The sequence below is a fragment of the Leptonychotes weddellii genome, chromosome 13 (genome assembly GCF_054177405.1).
Source record: "Leptonychotes weddellii isolate Sample4059 chromosome 13, ASM5417740v2, whole genome shotgun sequence".
Taxonomy (NCBI): Eukaryota; Metazoa; Chordata; class Mammalia; order Carnivora; family Phocidae; genus Leptonychotes; species Leptonychotes weddellii.
The window spans coordinates 79,366,449-79,385,323 of NC_138381.1; the positions used below are offsets into that span (position 1 = coordinate 79,366,449).

Genomic DNA, 18,875 nt, shown 5'->3' on the forward strand with positions numbered 1-18,875 from the left:
TTTGGAGGGTGGATTGGGGGAGCAGAGGAGGTGAGCATTTGGGTCTGACATATTTCAGAAGTAAAGTAAACAGGGCTTGGCTGTTAAACGTGGAGCGTGTCAAATGACAAAACCACAACTATTTAGTAAGGAGTTTGATGTCCTTTATTCAAGGGAAAACGACCCACAGATCAGGGATGCCCTGCCTCACCAGCCGGTCGCACTTCCATGGGATTTGGGGCTAGAGCGAGGTTCATGGAGCCTTCGAAGCGGCTCGGCGGGGACAGGTCTGGCTGGCTGGGAGGTTGGGGTTCCTCTAGAGCTAGCAGGCCCTGCCTGCGAGGGGCAGGTGAGCTGGCTAAACCAAGTTGGAGGAGCCTGACTGGCCTGTGTTAGGTTTCCTCGACAGAGATGCATTTCCTGGCCGACTGCGGCTCGGGTTTGGGACGTGGGCCAGGCCACCAGGCAGCCTCCGTGTTTTGTGGGTCCTGCTGGATGCAGTGGTTTAGCCGGTGTAGGCAGTAGCTGGGAGGAGGGTGTTCGGGAGGAACGGTCTGTGTGGGGATCGGTAAGCAGAGTGACTGTTTTATTGTCTCTGCAGCACTTTGCCCTCCCATAGACCTGCGTGCCAGGTGGGAGAGTCCGTTCCCCTTGTGCCTGGCCCAGCGGCTGTTAGTTCGCCTTTCCACATACCCTCATCGGGCACCTCCTTCTGGAGTGGCTTCTGAAGCCCTGCGAACGGTAGAGGGTTTGTTCGCTAGCGTGAGGCATTCAGGAATAATTACTGCTGTTGAGGGTCTTTGGTTTGCTCGAAGGGCTAAGGGGGCCCCTGTGTGAACATGAGGTCGGGGAGCCTGCGCCCCTGTCCCCACTGTGGTGCCACACTCCACCGCCCGGGTTGGCTGGTCTGGCTCTCGGAGTGGTCCAGCGAGGGGACCGCGGCTCCCCGCCCACCTCCCATCCCCTGAAGCTGCAGCCATTTTCCAGAAGAACCTGACAGTGATCCTGACAGTGCCTCTGAATCAGGCAGATGTGTTCAGGTCAGTTCCCGACAAAAAAGGTCTCAAGGAAAAGCTGCTCTGGTCAGTTAAAAACAGGGTCAGGAACCTGGGGAACAAAGTTCTCTAGAGAACAAAGTTCACTTCACGGGTGATGGAGAAATAAATTGCACAAGTAATGGATGTGAAAAAAAAAATTCACAGAGTTGTTGTAGTGAAATAGTGGTGGGTCCACAGTTTGAAAGGGCGCTGAACTCGGTGGGAGGCTGGTCCTCAGAGCCCTGGACTAATCAGCCAAGGCTGGGCCCGGTTGGGCCCCCGGGCCAACCAGACGCAGCGGCTGTTTCGTGAGGAAAATCTGGGGGACAGGGCGGTGCCCTGGGGCGCTGGTGGCCGCCTCCCCATCCCCCCACGGCAGTGGCAGAGCTGGGCAGTTGGACGGGGACCCAAAGGTATGCAGTCCCCGGCCACTCCCAGGAAAGGGTTTCTGACCCCCGTCGTACACGGTGCTCGCCAGAGTACCGGGCCAGGCCTGCGGTTTTGCGGGCAAAGCTCCTCGGGGTCAGGCCGCTCCGGTCGGAGGAGGGAATTCTGAGGGTCAGTGCGGCCCATGGATGCACATGTTGGCATCGGTATGAACGTGGGGAGCTGGCTTGGAGCCGAGGGTGCGGCCGGCTTGTTCTCGTCCTCCCTCTGGAACAGGTGCGCGGGGCAACGGAAGCAAACAGCCGCTGTGTGGGAAGGCGTGTCGGGGACGGAGGGGAGGAAGTGCCGAGCGGCCCGCACCCAGGCCAGCGCTGACTGTCATCCCCGCTGCTGCCTGCTCTTCGGACCTCTGGATTCTGCTGTGATCGCCCAGCCCTTGGGAAGAAGAAGAGCCCGAAGGAAAGTTCCCTAGGCTTCTAGCTCTTCTTTAGCAGGTGCCAAGGAAACTTCGGACGTCTGTGAAGTCAGAAGGAAAAGGCTTTATCGTTGTTCCCCCTCAAGTAATAGTTTTTGAAAGTTACTGAATATTTTCATTCAGCAAGTATTTATTATTGAGCGTCTCCAGAAGGGCATGGTGCCCGAGGGTGCCCTCCGTCTCCCGAGCACACGGCCATCAGCTCTGTGCTCAGCAGGTGATTGCAGAGAAGGTTCTAGCATTCCTGCATGGCAGACGAACAGCATACATTTGCAGAAATGGCTCAGTTAATTGCCTTGTGATCAGTGCAAGAAGTGCAGGGTGATGAAAGGAGCAGGCCTTCTGGAGGGTCTGGGGAGCTCCCCTGAGAAATAGCTTTTTCTTTCTCCTACAGTTTGCTTTATTGAGATATAGTTCACGTACCAAAAAAAGTCACACTTTCAAGGTGTGCAACTCAGTGGTTTTTAGTATATTCGTAGTCACGCAGTCATCGCTGCGGTCTAATTCACCAGCTGCCCCAGCCCCCACTCGTCTGCTCTCCGTCTGCGTGGCTCTCTTTCTTCTGCACGCTCCTGTAAATGGGACCCCCCCCTCTGCAGCCCTTCCCGAGGACTGTGCGTACGCATCACTGCCGAACCCTCTGATAGCCGAGGCGTTCCAGGGGTGGGCGCCACGTTGTGTCTGTCCCATCCTCGGTCCCCGGGTGGAGGCCACTTGGGAAGTGGAAGGGAATAGTGCACACGTTGATGGATGAGCGAGGTAGTGAATGACCCTCTAAGCCAGAGCCCAGCAGGTGAGCTCGGTGAGGACCGAGATAGCTGCGAATGGCATTCCCGGCCATGGGAACCATGTGTGCGGAGGCCCAGGGGCGGGAGAAGCAGAGGCACCCGAGTGCGGCCCGAGAGTCGCTGGCTTGGCAGGTGGAGCCACGGTGAGGGTTCTGGACGCGGAGCGCTCACAGGACCTCAGGCCTGGGAGAGGAGAGGGCTGGTTCTGCGGCCCGGTGAGCACCCAGCCCCGCGTTCACGGAGTGCGGCCACATGCCCGCGGGTGGCTGTGTGCTTCAAGCACGCCCCGTGTGCCCGTCTGACCACGGGGACGCCTCTGGCCCAGAGTGGGGCCCACGCGTGTCAGAGCGAGGGCTGCGACAGGCACACATGGGGCTGGGAAGCAGGTGGCTCTGGGGGAGCCAAGGGAGGGGCATGTTCAAGTTCCAAGAGTGGGTAGCCACCCCAGTGATGCGAGGGGTCCCTGAAATCGTGGGCCCAGGCTGCGGCCGTCCCACCCACCGCACTCTCCCATGTCACGGCAGCAGCAGCCACCAGGAGGTGGGTGGCTGGGCGTCCTGGGCTTGCCTTGCCAGACGCACCTCCGCACCTCGGGCGCTACTAAAGGCCAGCAGAGGAGGGGTTAAGGTATTGACAAGCAACTCACTAGACCGACAGGAAAAGGAATCCTTGTGGGGCTGGGAGGACACGCAGGAGGGGCTGCTGGTGGCAGGCGTGGAGGCCGGGGTCTGGGAGCTCTCTGAGGTCAGAGGTCTTTGTGGTTGGAGTGATTGAGGAGCCTGGGGGAAAGATACGATTGTGGTCAGAGACTGGATGACTTTTAAGAGCTGGATGTAGCAAGCAGGTTATATATCAAACGCCAAAAAAAGCTCTAAACTGCTTGTCTGCAGTGGTATCAGAGATTTTCAGCTTTGAGTAAGTGGACACCCAACCCCAACTGCCTGGACAATGAAGGGAATTTAGCGGCTTATCCTATAAAAGGTCTGGAGGTGGGGCAGTCTTCAGGCTTGATTTTGCACCTAAGATGCTAAGGACAGGAGTCTGCTTCTTGCCCCTTCTGGGGTCCACTTCCCATTCTTGCTAGGTTTTCCTTGCCGGCACCTCCCATGTCAGGCCTTGCAAGAAGGAGAGTCTGAGTCTGCAGGTGCAAGTGAGGGCCCCCAAGTCCCAGAGCTGCACGTCTGTGGTGGGAGGACAGCCAGCTGGGGTGCTCTGATTGCCCTGAGCCAGCAGGAGCACCCCTACCTGGGGCTAGGGCGCTTCCCACTCAGATGGGTGACAGGGACATTCTCGGGTGGGGAAGAGGGGACATGGGAATGCACACTCCAGAGGCCACAGACAGGGCAAGTGTGAGAGCTTCACTAATTCTCATAAAGGAAAGGGGAAAGCAGACGGCAGATGTCCATGAACTTTTGAAGATTTAAGGGAATAACAAATGTTGGCACTGAAGGAGCAAGAAATACATTTGGGAACATTAAAATCAGGAAGTTTTCCATAGAAATTCAAATACCAATCCTCTCGGTAAAATGGCAGAACCGGCAATGGGGCGGAGCGTGAATGCCCCTGTCAGTTTACGTATTCTAGTGGTCACATTAAACGAAGCACAAAGGAATGGATAAAATTAATTGTAATATATTCTTTTGAACTATTTCCAAATATCATGTCAACATGTCCTCACTACAGAAATTATTAGTGAGCCGTGTGCATATTTTACACTTGGCGCATCTCTCTTCAGGCGAGCTCATCACGCCTCCTGGTTTTCACTAGCCTCCCCCCACCCCCTGCCATTCACACTTCATTAGCCCCATCTCAGCACACTGGGGCTTGGGACACTTCCTGATCTGGTCATTTGGCCTGTTTTCTCATGGAACTTTGCATTCTTTTAAAAAGACTGGCTTCACCACAGTAATCTCTTGCGCACCAGAATCCCATTTAAAAGGTAGATAGACTTTACGGTTTAGAAAACACATTGGCAGCACTCTCCTAAGTAGCACGCTGTCCCGCAGATGTGTGATTACCTCACTTACCCCACAGAAGGTTACGGGGAGGGCAGTGTGCTCTCTAGCTCACCTTTCCAAACTGGAGCCTGTGAATTTGTGCAGGCCGTCACGCAAGGGCCTCCGTCTTCATGAGCACCCTCATCGTTCCAAGACCAGCATGATTTCTTTTACACATCAGGAATTCTTGAAATACTGTCCGGAGAGCACCATTTTACCCCAGCCCCGCCGACTGTCCCCCACCAGAAACCACATCCCTGCTTCTCCCTGTAGGTGCTGTGTCACTGGGCCTGGCCAGGGGCTCACGCTCTGACAGGCCCACGGGGTGGGACAGCCCCGAGGAGTACTAGGGCCCTGTTCCCATCTCAGGGTCACGCAGGGTCACATGGGCATAGAACAGAATGCAGTTGGTGTCGCCTGCCCTTGTTAAGTTCCTCCTGCAATTTTTTTAATCCAGACATCATAGTCTATGCAAGTTTGCGTAAGTTAAACACACAAATGATCAAGGTTCTCTATTCCCTCAGTTAAAGAGGATGGTTTTCAGCCAGGTGGAAGCAGGTAAATCCTATTGAATCTGGAGTCGGGTATGTGCAGATAGGTTCATCTCTTCCTAGAACTGCCAAATAATGCTTAAGGTCTCTTAATTTGTGAGAGATGCATTCCTTCTCAAAACAGCCTTCAGTCGGGATGCCTACGTGGCTCAGTCGGTTAAGCATCTGCTTTTGGCTCAGGTCATGATCTCAGGATCCTGGGATCGAGTTCCGCATCGGGTTCTCCGCTCAGCGAGGAATCTGCTTCTCCCTCTGCTCCTCCCCACCGCTCGTGTTCTCTCTCTCTCAAATAAATAAATAAAACCTTAAAAAAAAAAAAAGGCTTCAAATAAACCAGAACTCCTTGGACATATTAGGTGCTCACAGAGTTTATTTGAATCAAATGATCACTTAAAGAAGGAAGAGGGACAGAGCAGCTTAAAGACATTAAAAGTCAACCAGAAACAAGGGTAAACTCTTAGTCATAGAGAATTAAGATTAAAAAAAATTATTTTGGAATATTTATAAGATCATAACGTTAGTGTTGAAATGCCATTTAAAAATATGTTTAAAAGACCAAGAACAACCCATTATGTGTACCTAACCACCTCCATTCCATATGTCCTATCTTATCAATTCTGCATAAGACAGAAATCTCTCAGGAATGGATTCTCTAAGTAGAAATCAAACTGCTTCTTTTCCATTTATCAACACATTTGTTTTTGGTTTCTGATTTCCTAGAGTTTTAAGAAAATGGAATAACAATTACTCACCCATGCTCAGAAGCAGGCTAGATTCTTATTTTTGTAAAATACTAAATTTGAGGCTGATGCGAGCTGGCTCTGCTTGTCCCTTGCTCACAGTCCTTCCAGAAGAGTTGAGGTGGGGTGAGATGGGGAGGGGCAGTGTTCCCGGCTGATAATGATTGATCAGCATTAACAGTGGAAATGATAAGATCAAGATACTCCTTGTACTTCAATAGCTTAAGCAAGATCTCCACTTTTCTTATTTGCCCAGGGACAGCTGCAGCATCGTGCATTTAATTACAGAGAGAGAGAGAACAATTATCATTTGCAGAGTAGTGCAGGTGATGATGCTCACCCTACTCCCCAGAGTGGGTGTGAGCAAGATGTTTGAATCTGCTGTTCTCTCAAGAGTTCCTGAGCTTGTGTGTGGCTCCCACATCGCAAACAACTTGGCCATTTTATGACCACTTTGCTTGAAGATTCTAGCTCCTTCATTCTTTTATTCTTATCCTTATTTGCTTTGTACACTATTGCCCCTAAATGCAAGCCAGCTAATTCACCTGGTGTTTAGCTAAAGAAATAACAATCTGTTTTATGGCTGGCGTAAAAAAAAAAAAAAAAAAAAGAAGGGCTATGTTGGATTTGGACTTTGTACTAGAGCGACTTCCGGATGATTTTAGAGATGCTCGAGGGTAATTTTCAGGGAACTTGATGGTCACCTACGTGCTGGCTTTGTAATGGAAGCCTAAGTGCGATGTGAAGGATCCTGAGCGAGAGAGACTCCGCATGATGGTGGTGGGGGGACAGATGTGTGGTGGGAGCGGGGGCTGTGGGATCTCACAGGAGCTCGCGTTAAGAAATGGACATTTGTGGCCACGGGCACTCAGAATGCACGCCGAACTGGGCATCTTGCGAGTGGAAGAGCGGGTATGGAGCTAAGGTGGGTGGAGTGGGGGGCGGCCGGCATGCAGGCTGTGAAGGGCGCCCACCGTGTGCCCGGCTAAGGCGTTTGGACTTGATCCCAGAGACGCATTCAGCCATCAGTTCATTCAAGAAGCAAGGCAGATTCGGGCCCCATTCTCAGAGTTGACGGCTGAGCTGGCTACCCCGGGAGGCCCGGGTGGGTTCGTTGATGTAACGGGCACACACGCCTCCAACAATTGTAAAATGTAACATCTGCCCGTCCGTAAAACCCACAAAAGGGCGTGTCCGTTTCTCCTCCATAGATATAATCACTGCTGCCTATTTCTTAGGTGTCCTACAGATATTCCGTGCACACACACACACTATATATATATATACACAAAATACTCTTCACTTGGCTTGCTCTTCACTAATGACGTTCTCTTGGCGTTGATTCTAAATTACACTTGACCCTTGAACCACTCGGGGTTGAAACTGCATGGGTCCACTTACATGTGGAGTTTTTTTCTATAAATACAGTACAGGACTATAAATATATTTTCTCTTCCTTATGATTTCCCAAATAACCTTTTCTGTTCTCCAGTTTATTGTAAGAATACAGTACATAATATGTATGACATGCGCCATCTGTGTTAATCAACTGTTTATGTTAGTGGGAAGGCTTCCAGTCAGCAGGAGGCGGTTAGTGAAGTTTTGGGGGAGTCAGAGTTATATGTGGACTTTTGACTGCGTGTGGAGGGGTGCCGCCCCAGCCCCCACGTTGTTCAGGAGTCAGCTGTATTTCACTGCGACCTCCTGCATCCCTTTGATGGCGGCAGAGCTTGATGGTGTCGAATGCGCCCTAATATAGCAAGTCCCCTACTGACGCACACCGAGGTTGTGTCCGGTCTGGGAAGTGAGACGCAGCTGCAGAGCCTTGTCTTGGGGGTGTGTTTTCGCACGCATATCCAAGGGCAGTTTGGGAATTGATTCCTAGAAGTGGAGGTGTTTGGTGACAGTTTGTGCATCTGAAGTACCCTAGCTGCGGCTTCACTGCCCACCAAAGAGTTTGTTCCAGTTTACCCGCTCAGAGTAATGGACAGGAGTGTTTATTTCACGAAGCCTTAGGCAGACTTTTGATCTTTACAAATATTCTATGTAAAAAAGATGACTGAAGTCCAGCACCATTTCCTGTATCTAAAAGCCCAGCTGAATTTCTTTTTTGAGGGCCCGCAATTTTAGGTCCATCCCTAATTTGCCATCAAGTTGTTACTTGTTTTTTTTTTCTTCTTCTTCTTATTGATTTATGAGAGCTCTTTATTTATTAAGTAAATTAGCTTCTTTCTTTCTGTTAAGTGTTTTAAGTAGTTTTTCTCAGTTTCTTACCTATCTTTTGATTTTGGTCATGCTGTGTCATCATTCAGAAAATTTCTTTTATTAGATTTGTATTTTAGATTTATGTTACAAGGAACTAAACCAGGATGAGAAGAAAGACATGTTCTTGAAAGATATTTTGGAGGTAGAATGGAAAGGCCATGAAATATCTTTGGAAGCTATGATAATGGGTGACTTTGGAAGTCTTTATTTTTATTTTTTTAAAGATTTTATTTATTTATTTGAGAGAGAGAGAATGAGAGACAGAGAGTATGAGAGGGAGGAGGGTCAGAGGGAGAAGCAGACTCCCTGCCGAGCAGGGAGCCCGATGCAGGACTCGATCCCAGGACTCCAGGATCATGACCTGAGCCGAAGGCAGTCACTTAACCCACTGAGCCACCCAGGCGCCCCTGGAAGTCTTTATTAAGAACTGAATTTCAGATGCCTAAAAGCAAACTTTGGGTATATAATTAAGGGACAGGAGAAAAAATGTGGAATCAAGGAAATTTAAAATAGGAGCTTTCTGGCCCAGCAAATGCCACTGAACACTATCGGTGTGTGCCTTTTGTCTCAGGGCTGAATTAGCCCTCATCCCACTGGTCTTGCTCCCCACTGAGGTCCCAGGGACTGGACACTGGTGGGCGAATCATTATTGCCGGTGATGGTGAGCCTTGTCCTGTATTTTAGGAGGGTTGCCCCTACAGGACAATTCAGAAGATACAGTTTATTTACTTTTTGATTTAAATAATCTTTTGATTTAAGATGTTCATCCCAGTAGCCACCTGGGGCATATTTATCCTTTGCCCTCATCTTTTTCTTTCTCTGTTTATATTTTTTGGTAAAGGGACCATCTAGAAGCTGCTGGCCATGTATGTCTTCTGAAAGATGCCGTTGACCTGGAAAGCTCATCTGAAATCGCCCACCTCATCAGGGCTGAGAACCTGGAGGCAGGATTGGCTCTTCATCTGTACAGAGGAGGCCGGCTCGTGCAAGGTAACCCGCTTTCTCTGCAAAGGTGGAACACTGGAGGTCATGGAAACCAGAAGCACTTACAGCGACAAATAACACAGAGTTGAGGGGCGCCTGGGGGGATCAGTCAGTGAAGCGTCTGCCTTCGGCTCAGGTCATGATCCCAGGGTCCTGGGATCGAGTCCCACATCGGGCTCCATGCTCAGCAGGGATCCTGCTTCTCCCTCTGCTGCTCCCCCTGCTCGAGCTCTCTCTCTCCCTGTCTCTCTCATGAATAAATAAAATCTTTAAAAACAAAGAAACAAAACAGCTGAGATCTCAGTTCATCCTGTTTACCCGGTTCAAACCTGGGGGGAGCACCCTCATCTTCTTTGCTTTGTCCTTCTTAGGGCCTCATTTTCCAAAAGGAGGTAACTCCGATTGAGAATGGACGTATATGCCAAAGCTGTCGTACCGCATCGAGAGCTGTCCCGAACCTCCTGGATGTACAGTTCCTCACTCAGAGTATGATTTTCAAAAGTCACACATACGCGCCTCTTATAAACACAGACTGGGCACGTAGGAAACATTGTATTCCACTGACCTACTAACGAGGCAAACACTAAGATCCTGAAGTAGCTTAAAGAGCATCTGAGGAACTGGGATTTGAGTGGGTGATTTCATGGAGAATAGAAATTAGGTTGCTAGGTTAGCTGCGGAGCAGGGTCACGTGCGATGGGCCCTCCGGGGCATTAGTCAGGGCTCTCCAGAGAGACGAGCCCAGGAGGACATGTACAGACACACAGAAGAGATTTATCACCGAGATGGGCTTACGTGACTACGGAGGCCCAGAAGTCTCGCGGCCTGCCCTCTGGAAGCTGGGAACCCTTTCCGTCCGGGTCTGAAGGTCTGAGAATTGGGGGCTGCTGGTGTCGGTCGCCGTTTGAGTCGGAAAGCCGGAGAGCTGGGAGCTGGCACGGGGAAGACGGATGTCTCGGCTCAGCCTTGCCCTCCTGCTCCAGAGGCCTTGAGCAGATGGGGTAACACCCACTTGCCTCAGTGAGGGCGGCCACCTTCCTCCCTCAGTCTGCCAATTCAAATGCTAATCTCAGCCGGAAACACCCCCACAGACACACGCAGAAATAATGGTTTACCGGCTGTCCGGTTGTCCCTGAGCTCAAACACAGCGTTAACCGTCACCACCGCACAGAAATGATTTACATCGCTACGTGACCCAAGCCGGCAAAGCGTGTATTTTTTTTAAGTAAGCTCTACATCCAACATGGCACTTGCACTCGGAACCCTGAGATCCTGCCATTTGCAACGACGTGGATGGAACTGGAGGGTATTATGCTAAGTGAAATAAGTCAATCAGAGAAAGACAATTATTGTATGATCTCAGTCCTATGTGGGATTTAAGAAAGAAAACAGATGAACATAGGGAAAGGAAAGGAAAAATAAGATGAAAACAGAGAGGGAGGCAAACCATAAGAGACTCTTAATCACAGCAAACAAACTGAGGGTTGCTGGAGGGGAGGGGGGATGGGGTACCCAGGTGACGATACGAAACTGATGAGTCACTAAATTCTGCCCCCAGAACTAATAATACACTATATGCTAACTAAATTTAATTTAAATAAATTAAAAAAAAAAAAAACCCAGAGTCCAATGCTCTCAGGCTGAGCCAACCAGGCACCCCAAACTGCAAAGTATTCGATGCAACTTCACAGCGTATGAGCTCTTAATTAGTAGTAAAGAGTGAAGCTGAACAACAGTACTCTCTCTCTTAAAAACTTGACTAATCAATCCACCGGGGACCTTAAAACACGGTTCCCTCGGTCGCTGAAAGGACATGTGCGCAGTCGTCGTTTTGACTTCAGCTACAGCTGGGGGCTCTTCTTAACACTCCGAGGCTGATGTGACTTCCGTGAAAGCACAGAGGCACCAAGTGAAGGCAGAAGACATTGCTTGCGTTGCAGCTGACCAGTGAGTGCCTTTTCCCAAACGTGAATTAACTGACATGGCGGTGGCAATCACATTTCGGGGGGCGGGATGTCATTTGAGGGCCAAAATGATCTACGGTCATCACAGGAGAATGGAGCTCCCGTCAGCAGAATGTGCCAAGCCTCGGAAATTTTCGGCAGTCTCATTGCTAAAGGTGACTTTCTGCCTCGCTTCCTCTTCCTGCTCCCTCCCACCTCCTGCCCCCAACAGGGACCTGGGGCTTCACCGGCTGGGGCCTCACTGCATGCTCGCTTCCTGCCTGGGCACATCGGACAAGGTGCTGTTTTTAAAACCTAAGCTGCTACATGCACACTTCAATCTCCCCCCTGCACAGAGTGAGTGTAACTAAATGATCAAGAACAAAAAGGAAACCTTCGTCCCACTTCTCATTCCAGCTGTCTAATTTGTTATCCCCAGAGACAACTAGTTATCATTCCCTTGTGTATTCACCTGGAAATGCATTATAGGGACTGTGCTAGTTATCTGTCATTATATAACAAATTACCCCCGAAAGTGAGCGACTTGTAGCAATGCATTTATATGTAATAGTTTCCGTGGATCTGGAATTCAGAAACAGCTGTGCTGATTCTGTCTCAGGGTCTCGGGTGAGGCTGTAGTCAAGACTACGTAGGATGTGCTCCGGCTGAGGCTGCGTCATCTGGAGGCCTGACTGGTCCCACACGGGCCACCTGCTGTCAGCAGGAGGCCCCAGTTTCTCACCACGTGGGCCTCTGCCGAGGTTGCTAAGTGCCCTCAAGACATGGCAGCCGGCTTCTCCAAGAGAGAGCCATCGAAGAGAGAGCGCACTGGAAGCTGATTGGCCTATTATGACCCATCCTTGGAAGCCCTAGATTCCAGAGCATCTCCTGCTTACACCAATCAGCCCTCTGGGGATTGGGAGGGGACCTCATTGAGCGTGACCACCAGGCGCTGGCCTCCACGTAAGCCCAGGCACATATTTGTACGTATCTCCTCCTTTAAAAAAAACATGAGTGGGAATATGCTATACATAGTCAGTGTCTTGCTTTTTACCACGATGCATCTGGAGATTTTTCTGCAGCTGCACATGTACAGATGTACCTCATTCTGTCAATGCTTGCATAACCTTCCAAGCCTGGGAGCACCCATCGTCTTACCAGGCTTCGATTAAGGGACACTGGAGTTGTCTTCCATGTTTTTCCCCCATAGTCATGGCAGCGAATATCTCTGTATGGACGTCTTAGCTTAGGAACCTTTGAGAATCTACATGTGCCTCCTTATCTTTGCAACCCCGTTTGAACCATCAGCACAAACTGTCTTCTATCAGTGGGGACGGTGTTCGTGAAAGTCTTACTCCCAAGAGCTCTTTCCCTCTGAACAGGTATGACTTGGGATTCTGTTGCAAGTGTCCTGGGAAACAGAGTCTGAGGTCGACCTCAAAATAGGAAGGAAGTGTAGGGGCCAAGGTTACCGTTCGTAGCTCTTAAAGCTCCTGGAAGTCTTTACAAGGTTGTCACTGACCGTTGTAGGTCTGTTTTGCACTCATAAGGCTTCAGGCACTGGGGTTGATGAAATCCGTTTACCATCAGGTGTATTATCGTCCATCAAACTGCGTGTTTTTAATGTCTTGCATACATACCCGTGGAGTATGGTCTATGTCCACAAGCGGGACGACGCTGTAAGTACATAGCTGAGCGAGCTTTCCAAATCAGCAGAGCTCCTCCTGCCTTTTTTCCTGACTGTGTGGTATTCCACCAGGAGACCGCACCGTGTTTATTAAAAATCTGTCTCAGGTGTTGCTATTGCAGGTAAAGCCACAGCAAGTTTGACTGTATTTTTTACTTCATTCTGGGGGGATTTTGGTGGATTAAATTCCTCGAATAACCTGTGGCCAGAGGACTGTGTATTTTTCATTGGGATTGACAGGGACAAACTGCCCCCCAGAAAGGTCAGTCCAGTCCGTGCTCAACCAACAGACGGAAGGACCTGTTTCCTCTCGCTCTGGTCACATCACTGGGTTTTCTCCTCCAAAGTCCAGTTTTTCTCCATTTTTACCATTTCTTGGCCTTTGCTTCAACTAAATGGAGGAAAAGCACAAAGTCACCTAAAGCTTCGCCTCTCTCACAAGTGGTAGGAGGGGAGAAGCCTTCTCTAGAACCCATGGCACGAGGGGACCGGGTCTTCCTGCTTCGGTCTAACAAATGCCAGGACCCGAAGCAGCAGCACTGTTAGTAAACTTAGTTCGACTTCTGTTTATTCCCGCTTGTTGTCTCCATGGTCTTTACGTATTCCTCAGGCTATTCTCTTTGAAAGCACCCTCTCCCTGAGCAGCCAGCCATGAACAGCATCACCACCGCCATCGGCAGGTAGAGAAGGTGCTACACACCTTGTGATTCTCACCCGACGCGTCGAGGGGCCTGTGTCCGCTCCGTTCCCTGCGCTGAGCTGCCCTGTGCTGACAGCCGGCGGGGCATGATTTCCGACGTTTCTAAGTCTTCCATGGATTCAACTATTACAGATTTTAAAGATATATATTTTTTTAAGATTTATTTTAGAGCGGGAGAGAGCATGAACGGGAGGGGCAGAGGGAGAGAATCTCAAGCCGACTCCATGCTCAGCGCAGAGCCCGACGCGGGGCTCGATCTCACGACCTTAAGATCACAATCTGAGCCAAAACTAAGAGTCAGACACTTGACCGACTGCGCCACCCAGGCGCCCCTAGATTAAACTATATTAAAATATAGAGCATTTTGGGGCGCCTGGGTGGCTCAGTTGGTTAAGCGACTGCTTTCGGCTCAGGTCATGATCCTGGAGTCCCGGGATCGAGTCCCGCATCGGGCTCCCTGCTCGGCGGGGAGCCTGCTTCTCCCTCTCCCACTCCCCCCTGCTTGTGTTCCCTCTCTCGCTGTGTCTCTCTCTGTCAAATAAATAAATAAAATCTTTAAAAAAAAATAGAGAGCATTTAATGATTTAAAAGAAAGTTACATAAGAAGTTACATAATTTGGAAACTTCCCACAAGTACAAAGAAGGCAATAGAGCCCCTTGAGTTTCACTACCCAGATGTGCCCGCTGTTTCCTGGACGTATTTGGTTTTACCGATCTTGTGTTTTTCTTCAAAATTAAATTTACAGAAAAAAGATCCACTCTTACAATATAAACTTGCAACTTCTTTTAAAGAAATATTAATTGATGCTTCCTGGGCTAAGCACCGTGGATGCTGGTCTGACATTCTCACCTTTCTCTGCAATTTGTGGCTGTATTTCTAAAATCGCGATCGTACCGCCGTTTAGCAGCCTGTCTTACCTACTGATGTTAGGAACATCTCCCCCGTCATTGAATGGTCTTTGACAGCATGACTAGGAACAGTCATATCCTGTTTCCACTTTCCCCTCAACTGGAAACGACGTTGTGATGAGCAGGCGTCCACAGAGCCCGTTCGCTTTAGGATTTTCTAAGTGCGGCACGGCCTCCCCACAGGACGTATCTGTGCATTTTTACTGCAGGTGCATATTGGCAATTAATAACTGGCCGCACTTACATGTCTGTGCATAGTAAATATATCTAAATAAAACCTTAACGGCATGGACAAATGGAAGCTTGCTTTTCTTTTTAAAACCAGTATTTTCTGAGCGAATAATTAAGTACATAAAATTGCTAAGAAGAATATTCAAGTGATGAGAAATAGCACCGTAACAATATTAATATTTATTGTAGCCATTTTGCAGGTACAATGCAAGTATTTTTTTTCTAAATATGAATCTTAATGTTTTATCTAAGTCATGGACCAATTACCATATTAACTTTGAAGTAACACGTTGCATGTGTTCTTCCCTCTTGGACATGTCTGTGAAAGGCGTTCGACGTGTACACCCACCAGTCTTTCAAGTGCATGGGAAGAGAACTTCATAGCTATCCCTGTCTAAAATGTAATAGAAGACTGCTCCCGTGCAGGATGCTTCCTGGGCTCTCCTTCATCTGCCCTAACTGGCACACAAAGAAAACGTGCCCAGTGATCCGACGTTGGCAGAAAACTGGATGAGAAGCGCTTTCATGAAGCTCTTTCTGTTTCTCATTGAGGATCGGCTTCAGGCTTGAACCTGCTGAGGAAGCAGGTGGAGTCAGGTGGCTGATTAAGGAGCCAGGTTCAGGAGACGGTGATGTTTTTTCTCAGCAGACTTCTGGGAATGACAAATTTTCAGCAGAGGCACTGATTGATGAAATAGGACCAGTTGCTTGGGCGGCTCCGAGTAACTGCGCTTGGAAAGTAGTTTGTAGACCACTTTTCAGGCTCAGTTCATTTCCACAAAGGCTGTTTGAAGATTTAACTTGTAGCAGGCATTGTATCAGGAGCAAGGGGTACAAAACTAATAAGCCACGGTGCCTGTTCTCGAGGATTTTCCAGTCTACAAATCAATCCTAAAGCCTATGATACGTGGCGTGGCATCAGAGTAGGGGGATTTACTTCCGATAGACCGGGAGAAGACTTCAGAGAGGAGGGCGTGCCTGAGTGAGGTTTTGAAGGGTCAGTAGGAGTTTGCAGACATTTTATATGCATCATTCTATAGCAGAGGACTTCTAGAATTTTCCACTCATAATTATGGATGCATTGCCATTAAGACTAACACACTACTGGGCGCCTAGGTGGCTCAGTCGGTTAAGCGTCTGCCTTCGGCTCAGGTCATGATCCCAGGGTCCTGGGATCGAGCCCCGCATCGGGCTCCCTGCTCAGCGGGAAGCCTGCTTCTCCCTCTCCCACTCCCCCTGCTTGTGTTCCCTCTCTCGCTGTGTCTCTCTCTGTCAAATAAATGAATAGGATCTTAAAAAAAAAAAGACTAACACGCTACTTATTTAAAGCTTTGTTTTCTCATCAATACAATGAATATTGAAAAAATAGGAAAGCAAATGAAATATCCCACATTCCATTCCTCCGAGTGCTAATTTAGTTCAGAGAGCTTCTGGATTTATATATTTAAAAACGTATTCGGCAGAAAGCACGGGGACACCAGTATCACATACAGAGTCCGTCCTGTGTCTGTGCGTTGTATATAGGGAGTCACTGAAGTGCACGAGTAAGTCAGCTAATTAGCTTGACCTCCGTTTCACAGATGAGCTGGCCGAGGTTCAGAGGACCCTGGTGACTCGCTCAAAGTCGTGCGTTTTCCAAGTGGAGAACCAGGTTCTGACCCAGGGTGGTCTGGAGTCAAAGTCTGACGTTTTTTCTTACTCAGTTTGAGTTGATATACTTGAGTGGTTGCCAGTAGGCAGGCCGATCACTTAATTACTGAATGTTCTCATCACCTCGGAGCAGCGTCTGTGATGCTCGGTGTAGATCTTTCTGGTGTCTACTGTTCTGTCTTTGGAGAGTTCACTGACAAAAGGCTTTTTCTGCGATTTTCCTGACCCTAATTTTCCTAAACTGGCAGTTTTTATGGCGGGGGCGGGGGTTGCTGTATTAGTTTCCTATTGCACTGTCACGATTTACCACAAACCCAGTGCATAAAACACACGTCTGTTGTCCTGTAGCTCGAGGCCGGAAAGCTGAAGGGGGTCTCCCGTGGCTAAAACCAAGATGCTGGCGGGACTGTGTTTCTTCGTGGAGGCTTCTGTGGCAATCCGCTTCCTTATTTTCTGCCTCATGGAGGGACCCACACTCCCGAGTTCACGGCCCCTCCCATCCTCAGAGTCCGCACTGGCCGGGCCAGTCCCCACCTCCCCGACACGGCAGCTTGGGGAGCTCCTCCTTGGCCTGCCTCCTCCACATGTAAGGACCCCGTGATTACACCGCCCCACCTGGATGGTCCAGGATAATCTCTCCCATTCAGGGTTAGCTGACGGCACCCTCAATTCTAAATAGCCTAATTTGCCTTTCCCCTGAAACATTCCTGGGATCCAGGAATTAGGAACAGACATCCTCGGGGGTCATTATTCTTCCCACCTCGCACCTCCCTCCAGCCCCCAGAGATTCGTGTCGGCCCCACATGCTAAACTCGTTCACTGTCGCTCAACATCCCCCTGTGTGCTGCGTATTCGTTCACTGAATTTATATATATATATATATATATACACACACACACATACACACACATATATGGATGTTTATCGTTTTTACACAATACACGCATACTGTGTTAACCAGCTTGCCCTTGATTTTTCTCATGTGGTAGATTTTTTTTCAGCCTTTTTATGTCCGTGTACACATACACACAACCCCGTATGCTTCCATTTTTTCTTTTTTTTTTAAAGGCTGGTCTTCACCGATGCATCTGAGTTGTCTCCCATCTTCTGCTCTCCCTAGCAGCCTCGCCGTGCCTGTGGGCTTTAGTATCTAGAGGCTGAATTCGTAGCCGTCAGATTCCCGGGGAAGAGCCAGCTCACCAGAGAGGAAAAAGAGAATCTGCTCATTTGCATTGACAGGAATAATTCTAAGGCAGATAAAAGGAAAGAAGAGTACCCTTTGAGTGACCTACTGAATCTCAGGAGGGATGGCTCATTCGAGAAAGCCCAGTGTGAGCACTCCTCTTAGGTCTGGTCTACTTGGTGGTTTGCCAGCCAGCATCTCTTGAAATTTTTGGTTGACCTTTGGAAGTCCCTATGGAGTGGCTTCTGCTGAGCACATCATTTAGCTCGATCTGTGCACGCCTGATGCCTCACTCGTCTGTGCTCATCAAACCTCCCTTGACTAAGCCTGTCACCGGCACAGAACAGACTTGCTCCCACACGTCACATGCACTGTGTGTGGTTCGCAGGACAGAGAGCTGCATGCTCCCTAAAGTCATCGTGGCCTGGGTGCCCTCGAGAGCACGGCACCTGCTGCTGGGAGCCCCAGCCAGGCTGCATTTAACCAGCTCTTTTTCTGTCATAGATGCCCATTTCCCGTGAGCAGTCAGCTTGGTTTTGATAGATGGCAGCCAGCACTATTTTTCATTTGTTAAAATGTAAAGCTAATTGATTTTAAATGGTGCTAGCACTGGTGGTCTGACATGATTAATCCCCATGTCATGTTGTGTATAATAGTGATTCCTATTCTGCTGCTCAAGTAAGCTGGATAAAATGAAACAAACACCAAAACACGGTCCCCCAAGCTGAGGGAACACGGTTTCGCATTTGCTCTGGGACGGGATGGTGAGTGAGGGCTGTTTCCAAAGCTACGCTCTGCTTCGTTAACTGTCATAATTTTGCAGGTCATGGAATCCCTTTTGGAATCATCTTTGGTGGAACTGATTTGAATGAAGATGTTAACCAGAAAGAAAAAAATGAAGTGATGGGAAAGGTCCTCGAAGAAGCCAGGTAATGCTGATGAGAACCTCACAGGAGTTAAGCATTTGGGGGGAGTTCGCTGAAACCAAAAGATTAGGAAGGCTGCCGTTTGGGAGAGTCCCATCTTACCATAATAAAGCCAGTCTCTTTTTCTCATTTCATTTTTCCCTTTCATTTGCACATTTTAATTTTGCCACGAAGGGTCACGGTAAACAAGTTATTGCACGGGAATAACTGTTCAGCGACAGCTCACTTTGGGCCAACCTCCTTAGCAGTCCTGCCGGGTGGAAGGCGCCGCACTGTGGTCCGCTTAGAGAACAGCACGCCCCGACTCCCGCTCCTCGAGCACAGGAGTCAGCATCGACTCTTGAATGTTTGGGGCCTGGCTCTGAGCTCCGTGGATTTCTGAGCTCTGTAAAACCGTCTGGGAGGGGGTCACTGTGGGCATTCGGGGCAGGACAGTCCTTCAT

The 18,875-nt window shown here is 49.3% G+C and overlaps 1 protein-coding gene across 5 annotated transcripts in view; it reads left to right on the top strand.

The window, feature by feature from the left end:
• Positions 1–18,875, top strand: part of GLT1D1 (glycosyltransferase 1 domain containing 1) — an 82,662-nt gene that overhangs the window by 13,411 nt on the left and 50,376 nt on the right. For all 5 annotated transcript variants that reach the window (XM_081802407.1, XM_081802410.1, XM_081802411.1 and 2 more), the window contains 2 exons: positions 9,061–9,209; positions 18,330–18,435. In XM_081802407.1, coding sequence (XP_081658533.1) covers positions 9,061–9,209; positions 18,330–18,435 — 255 coding nt within the window. The remainder of the gene's footprint in view (positions 1–9,060; positions 9,210–18,329; positions 18,436–18,875) is intronic.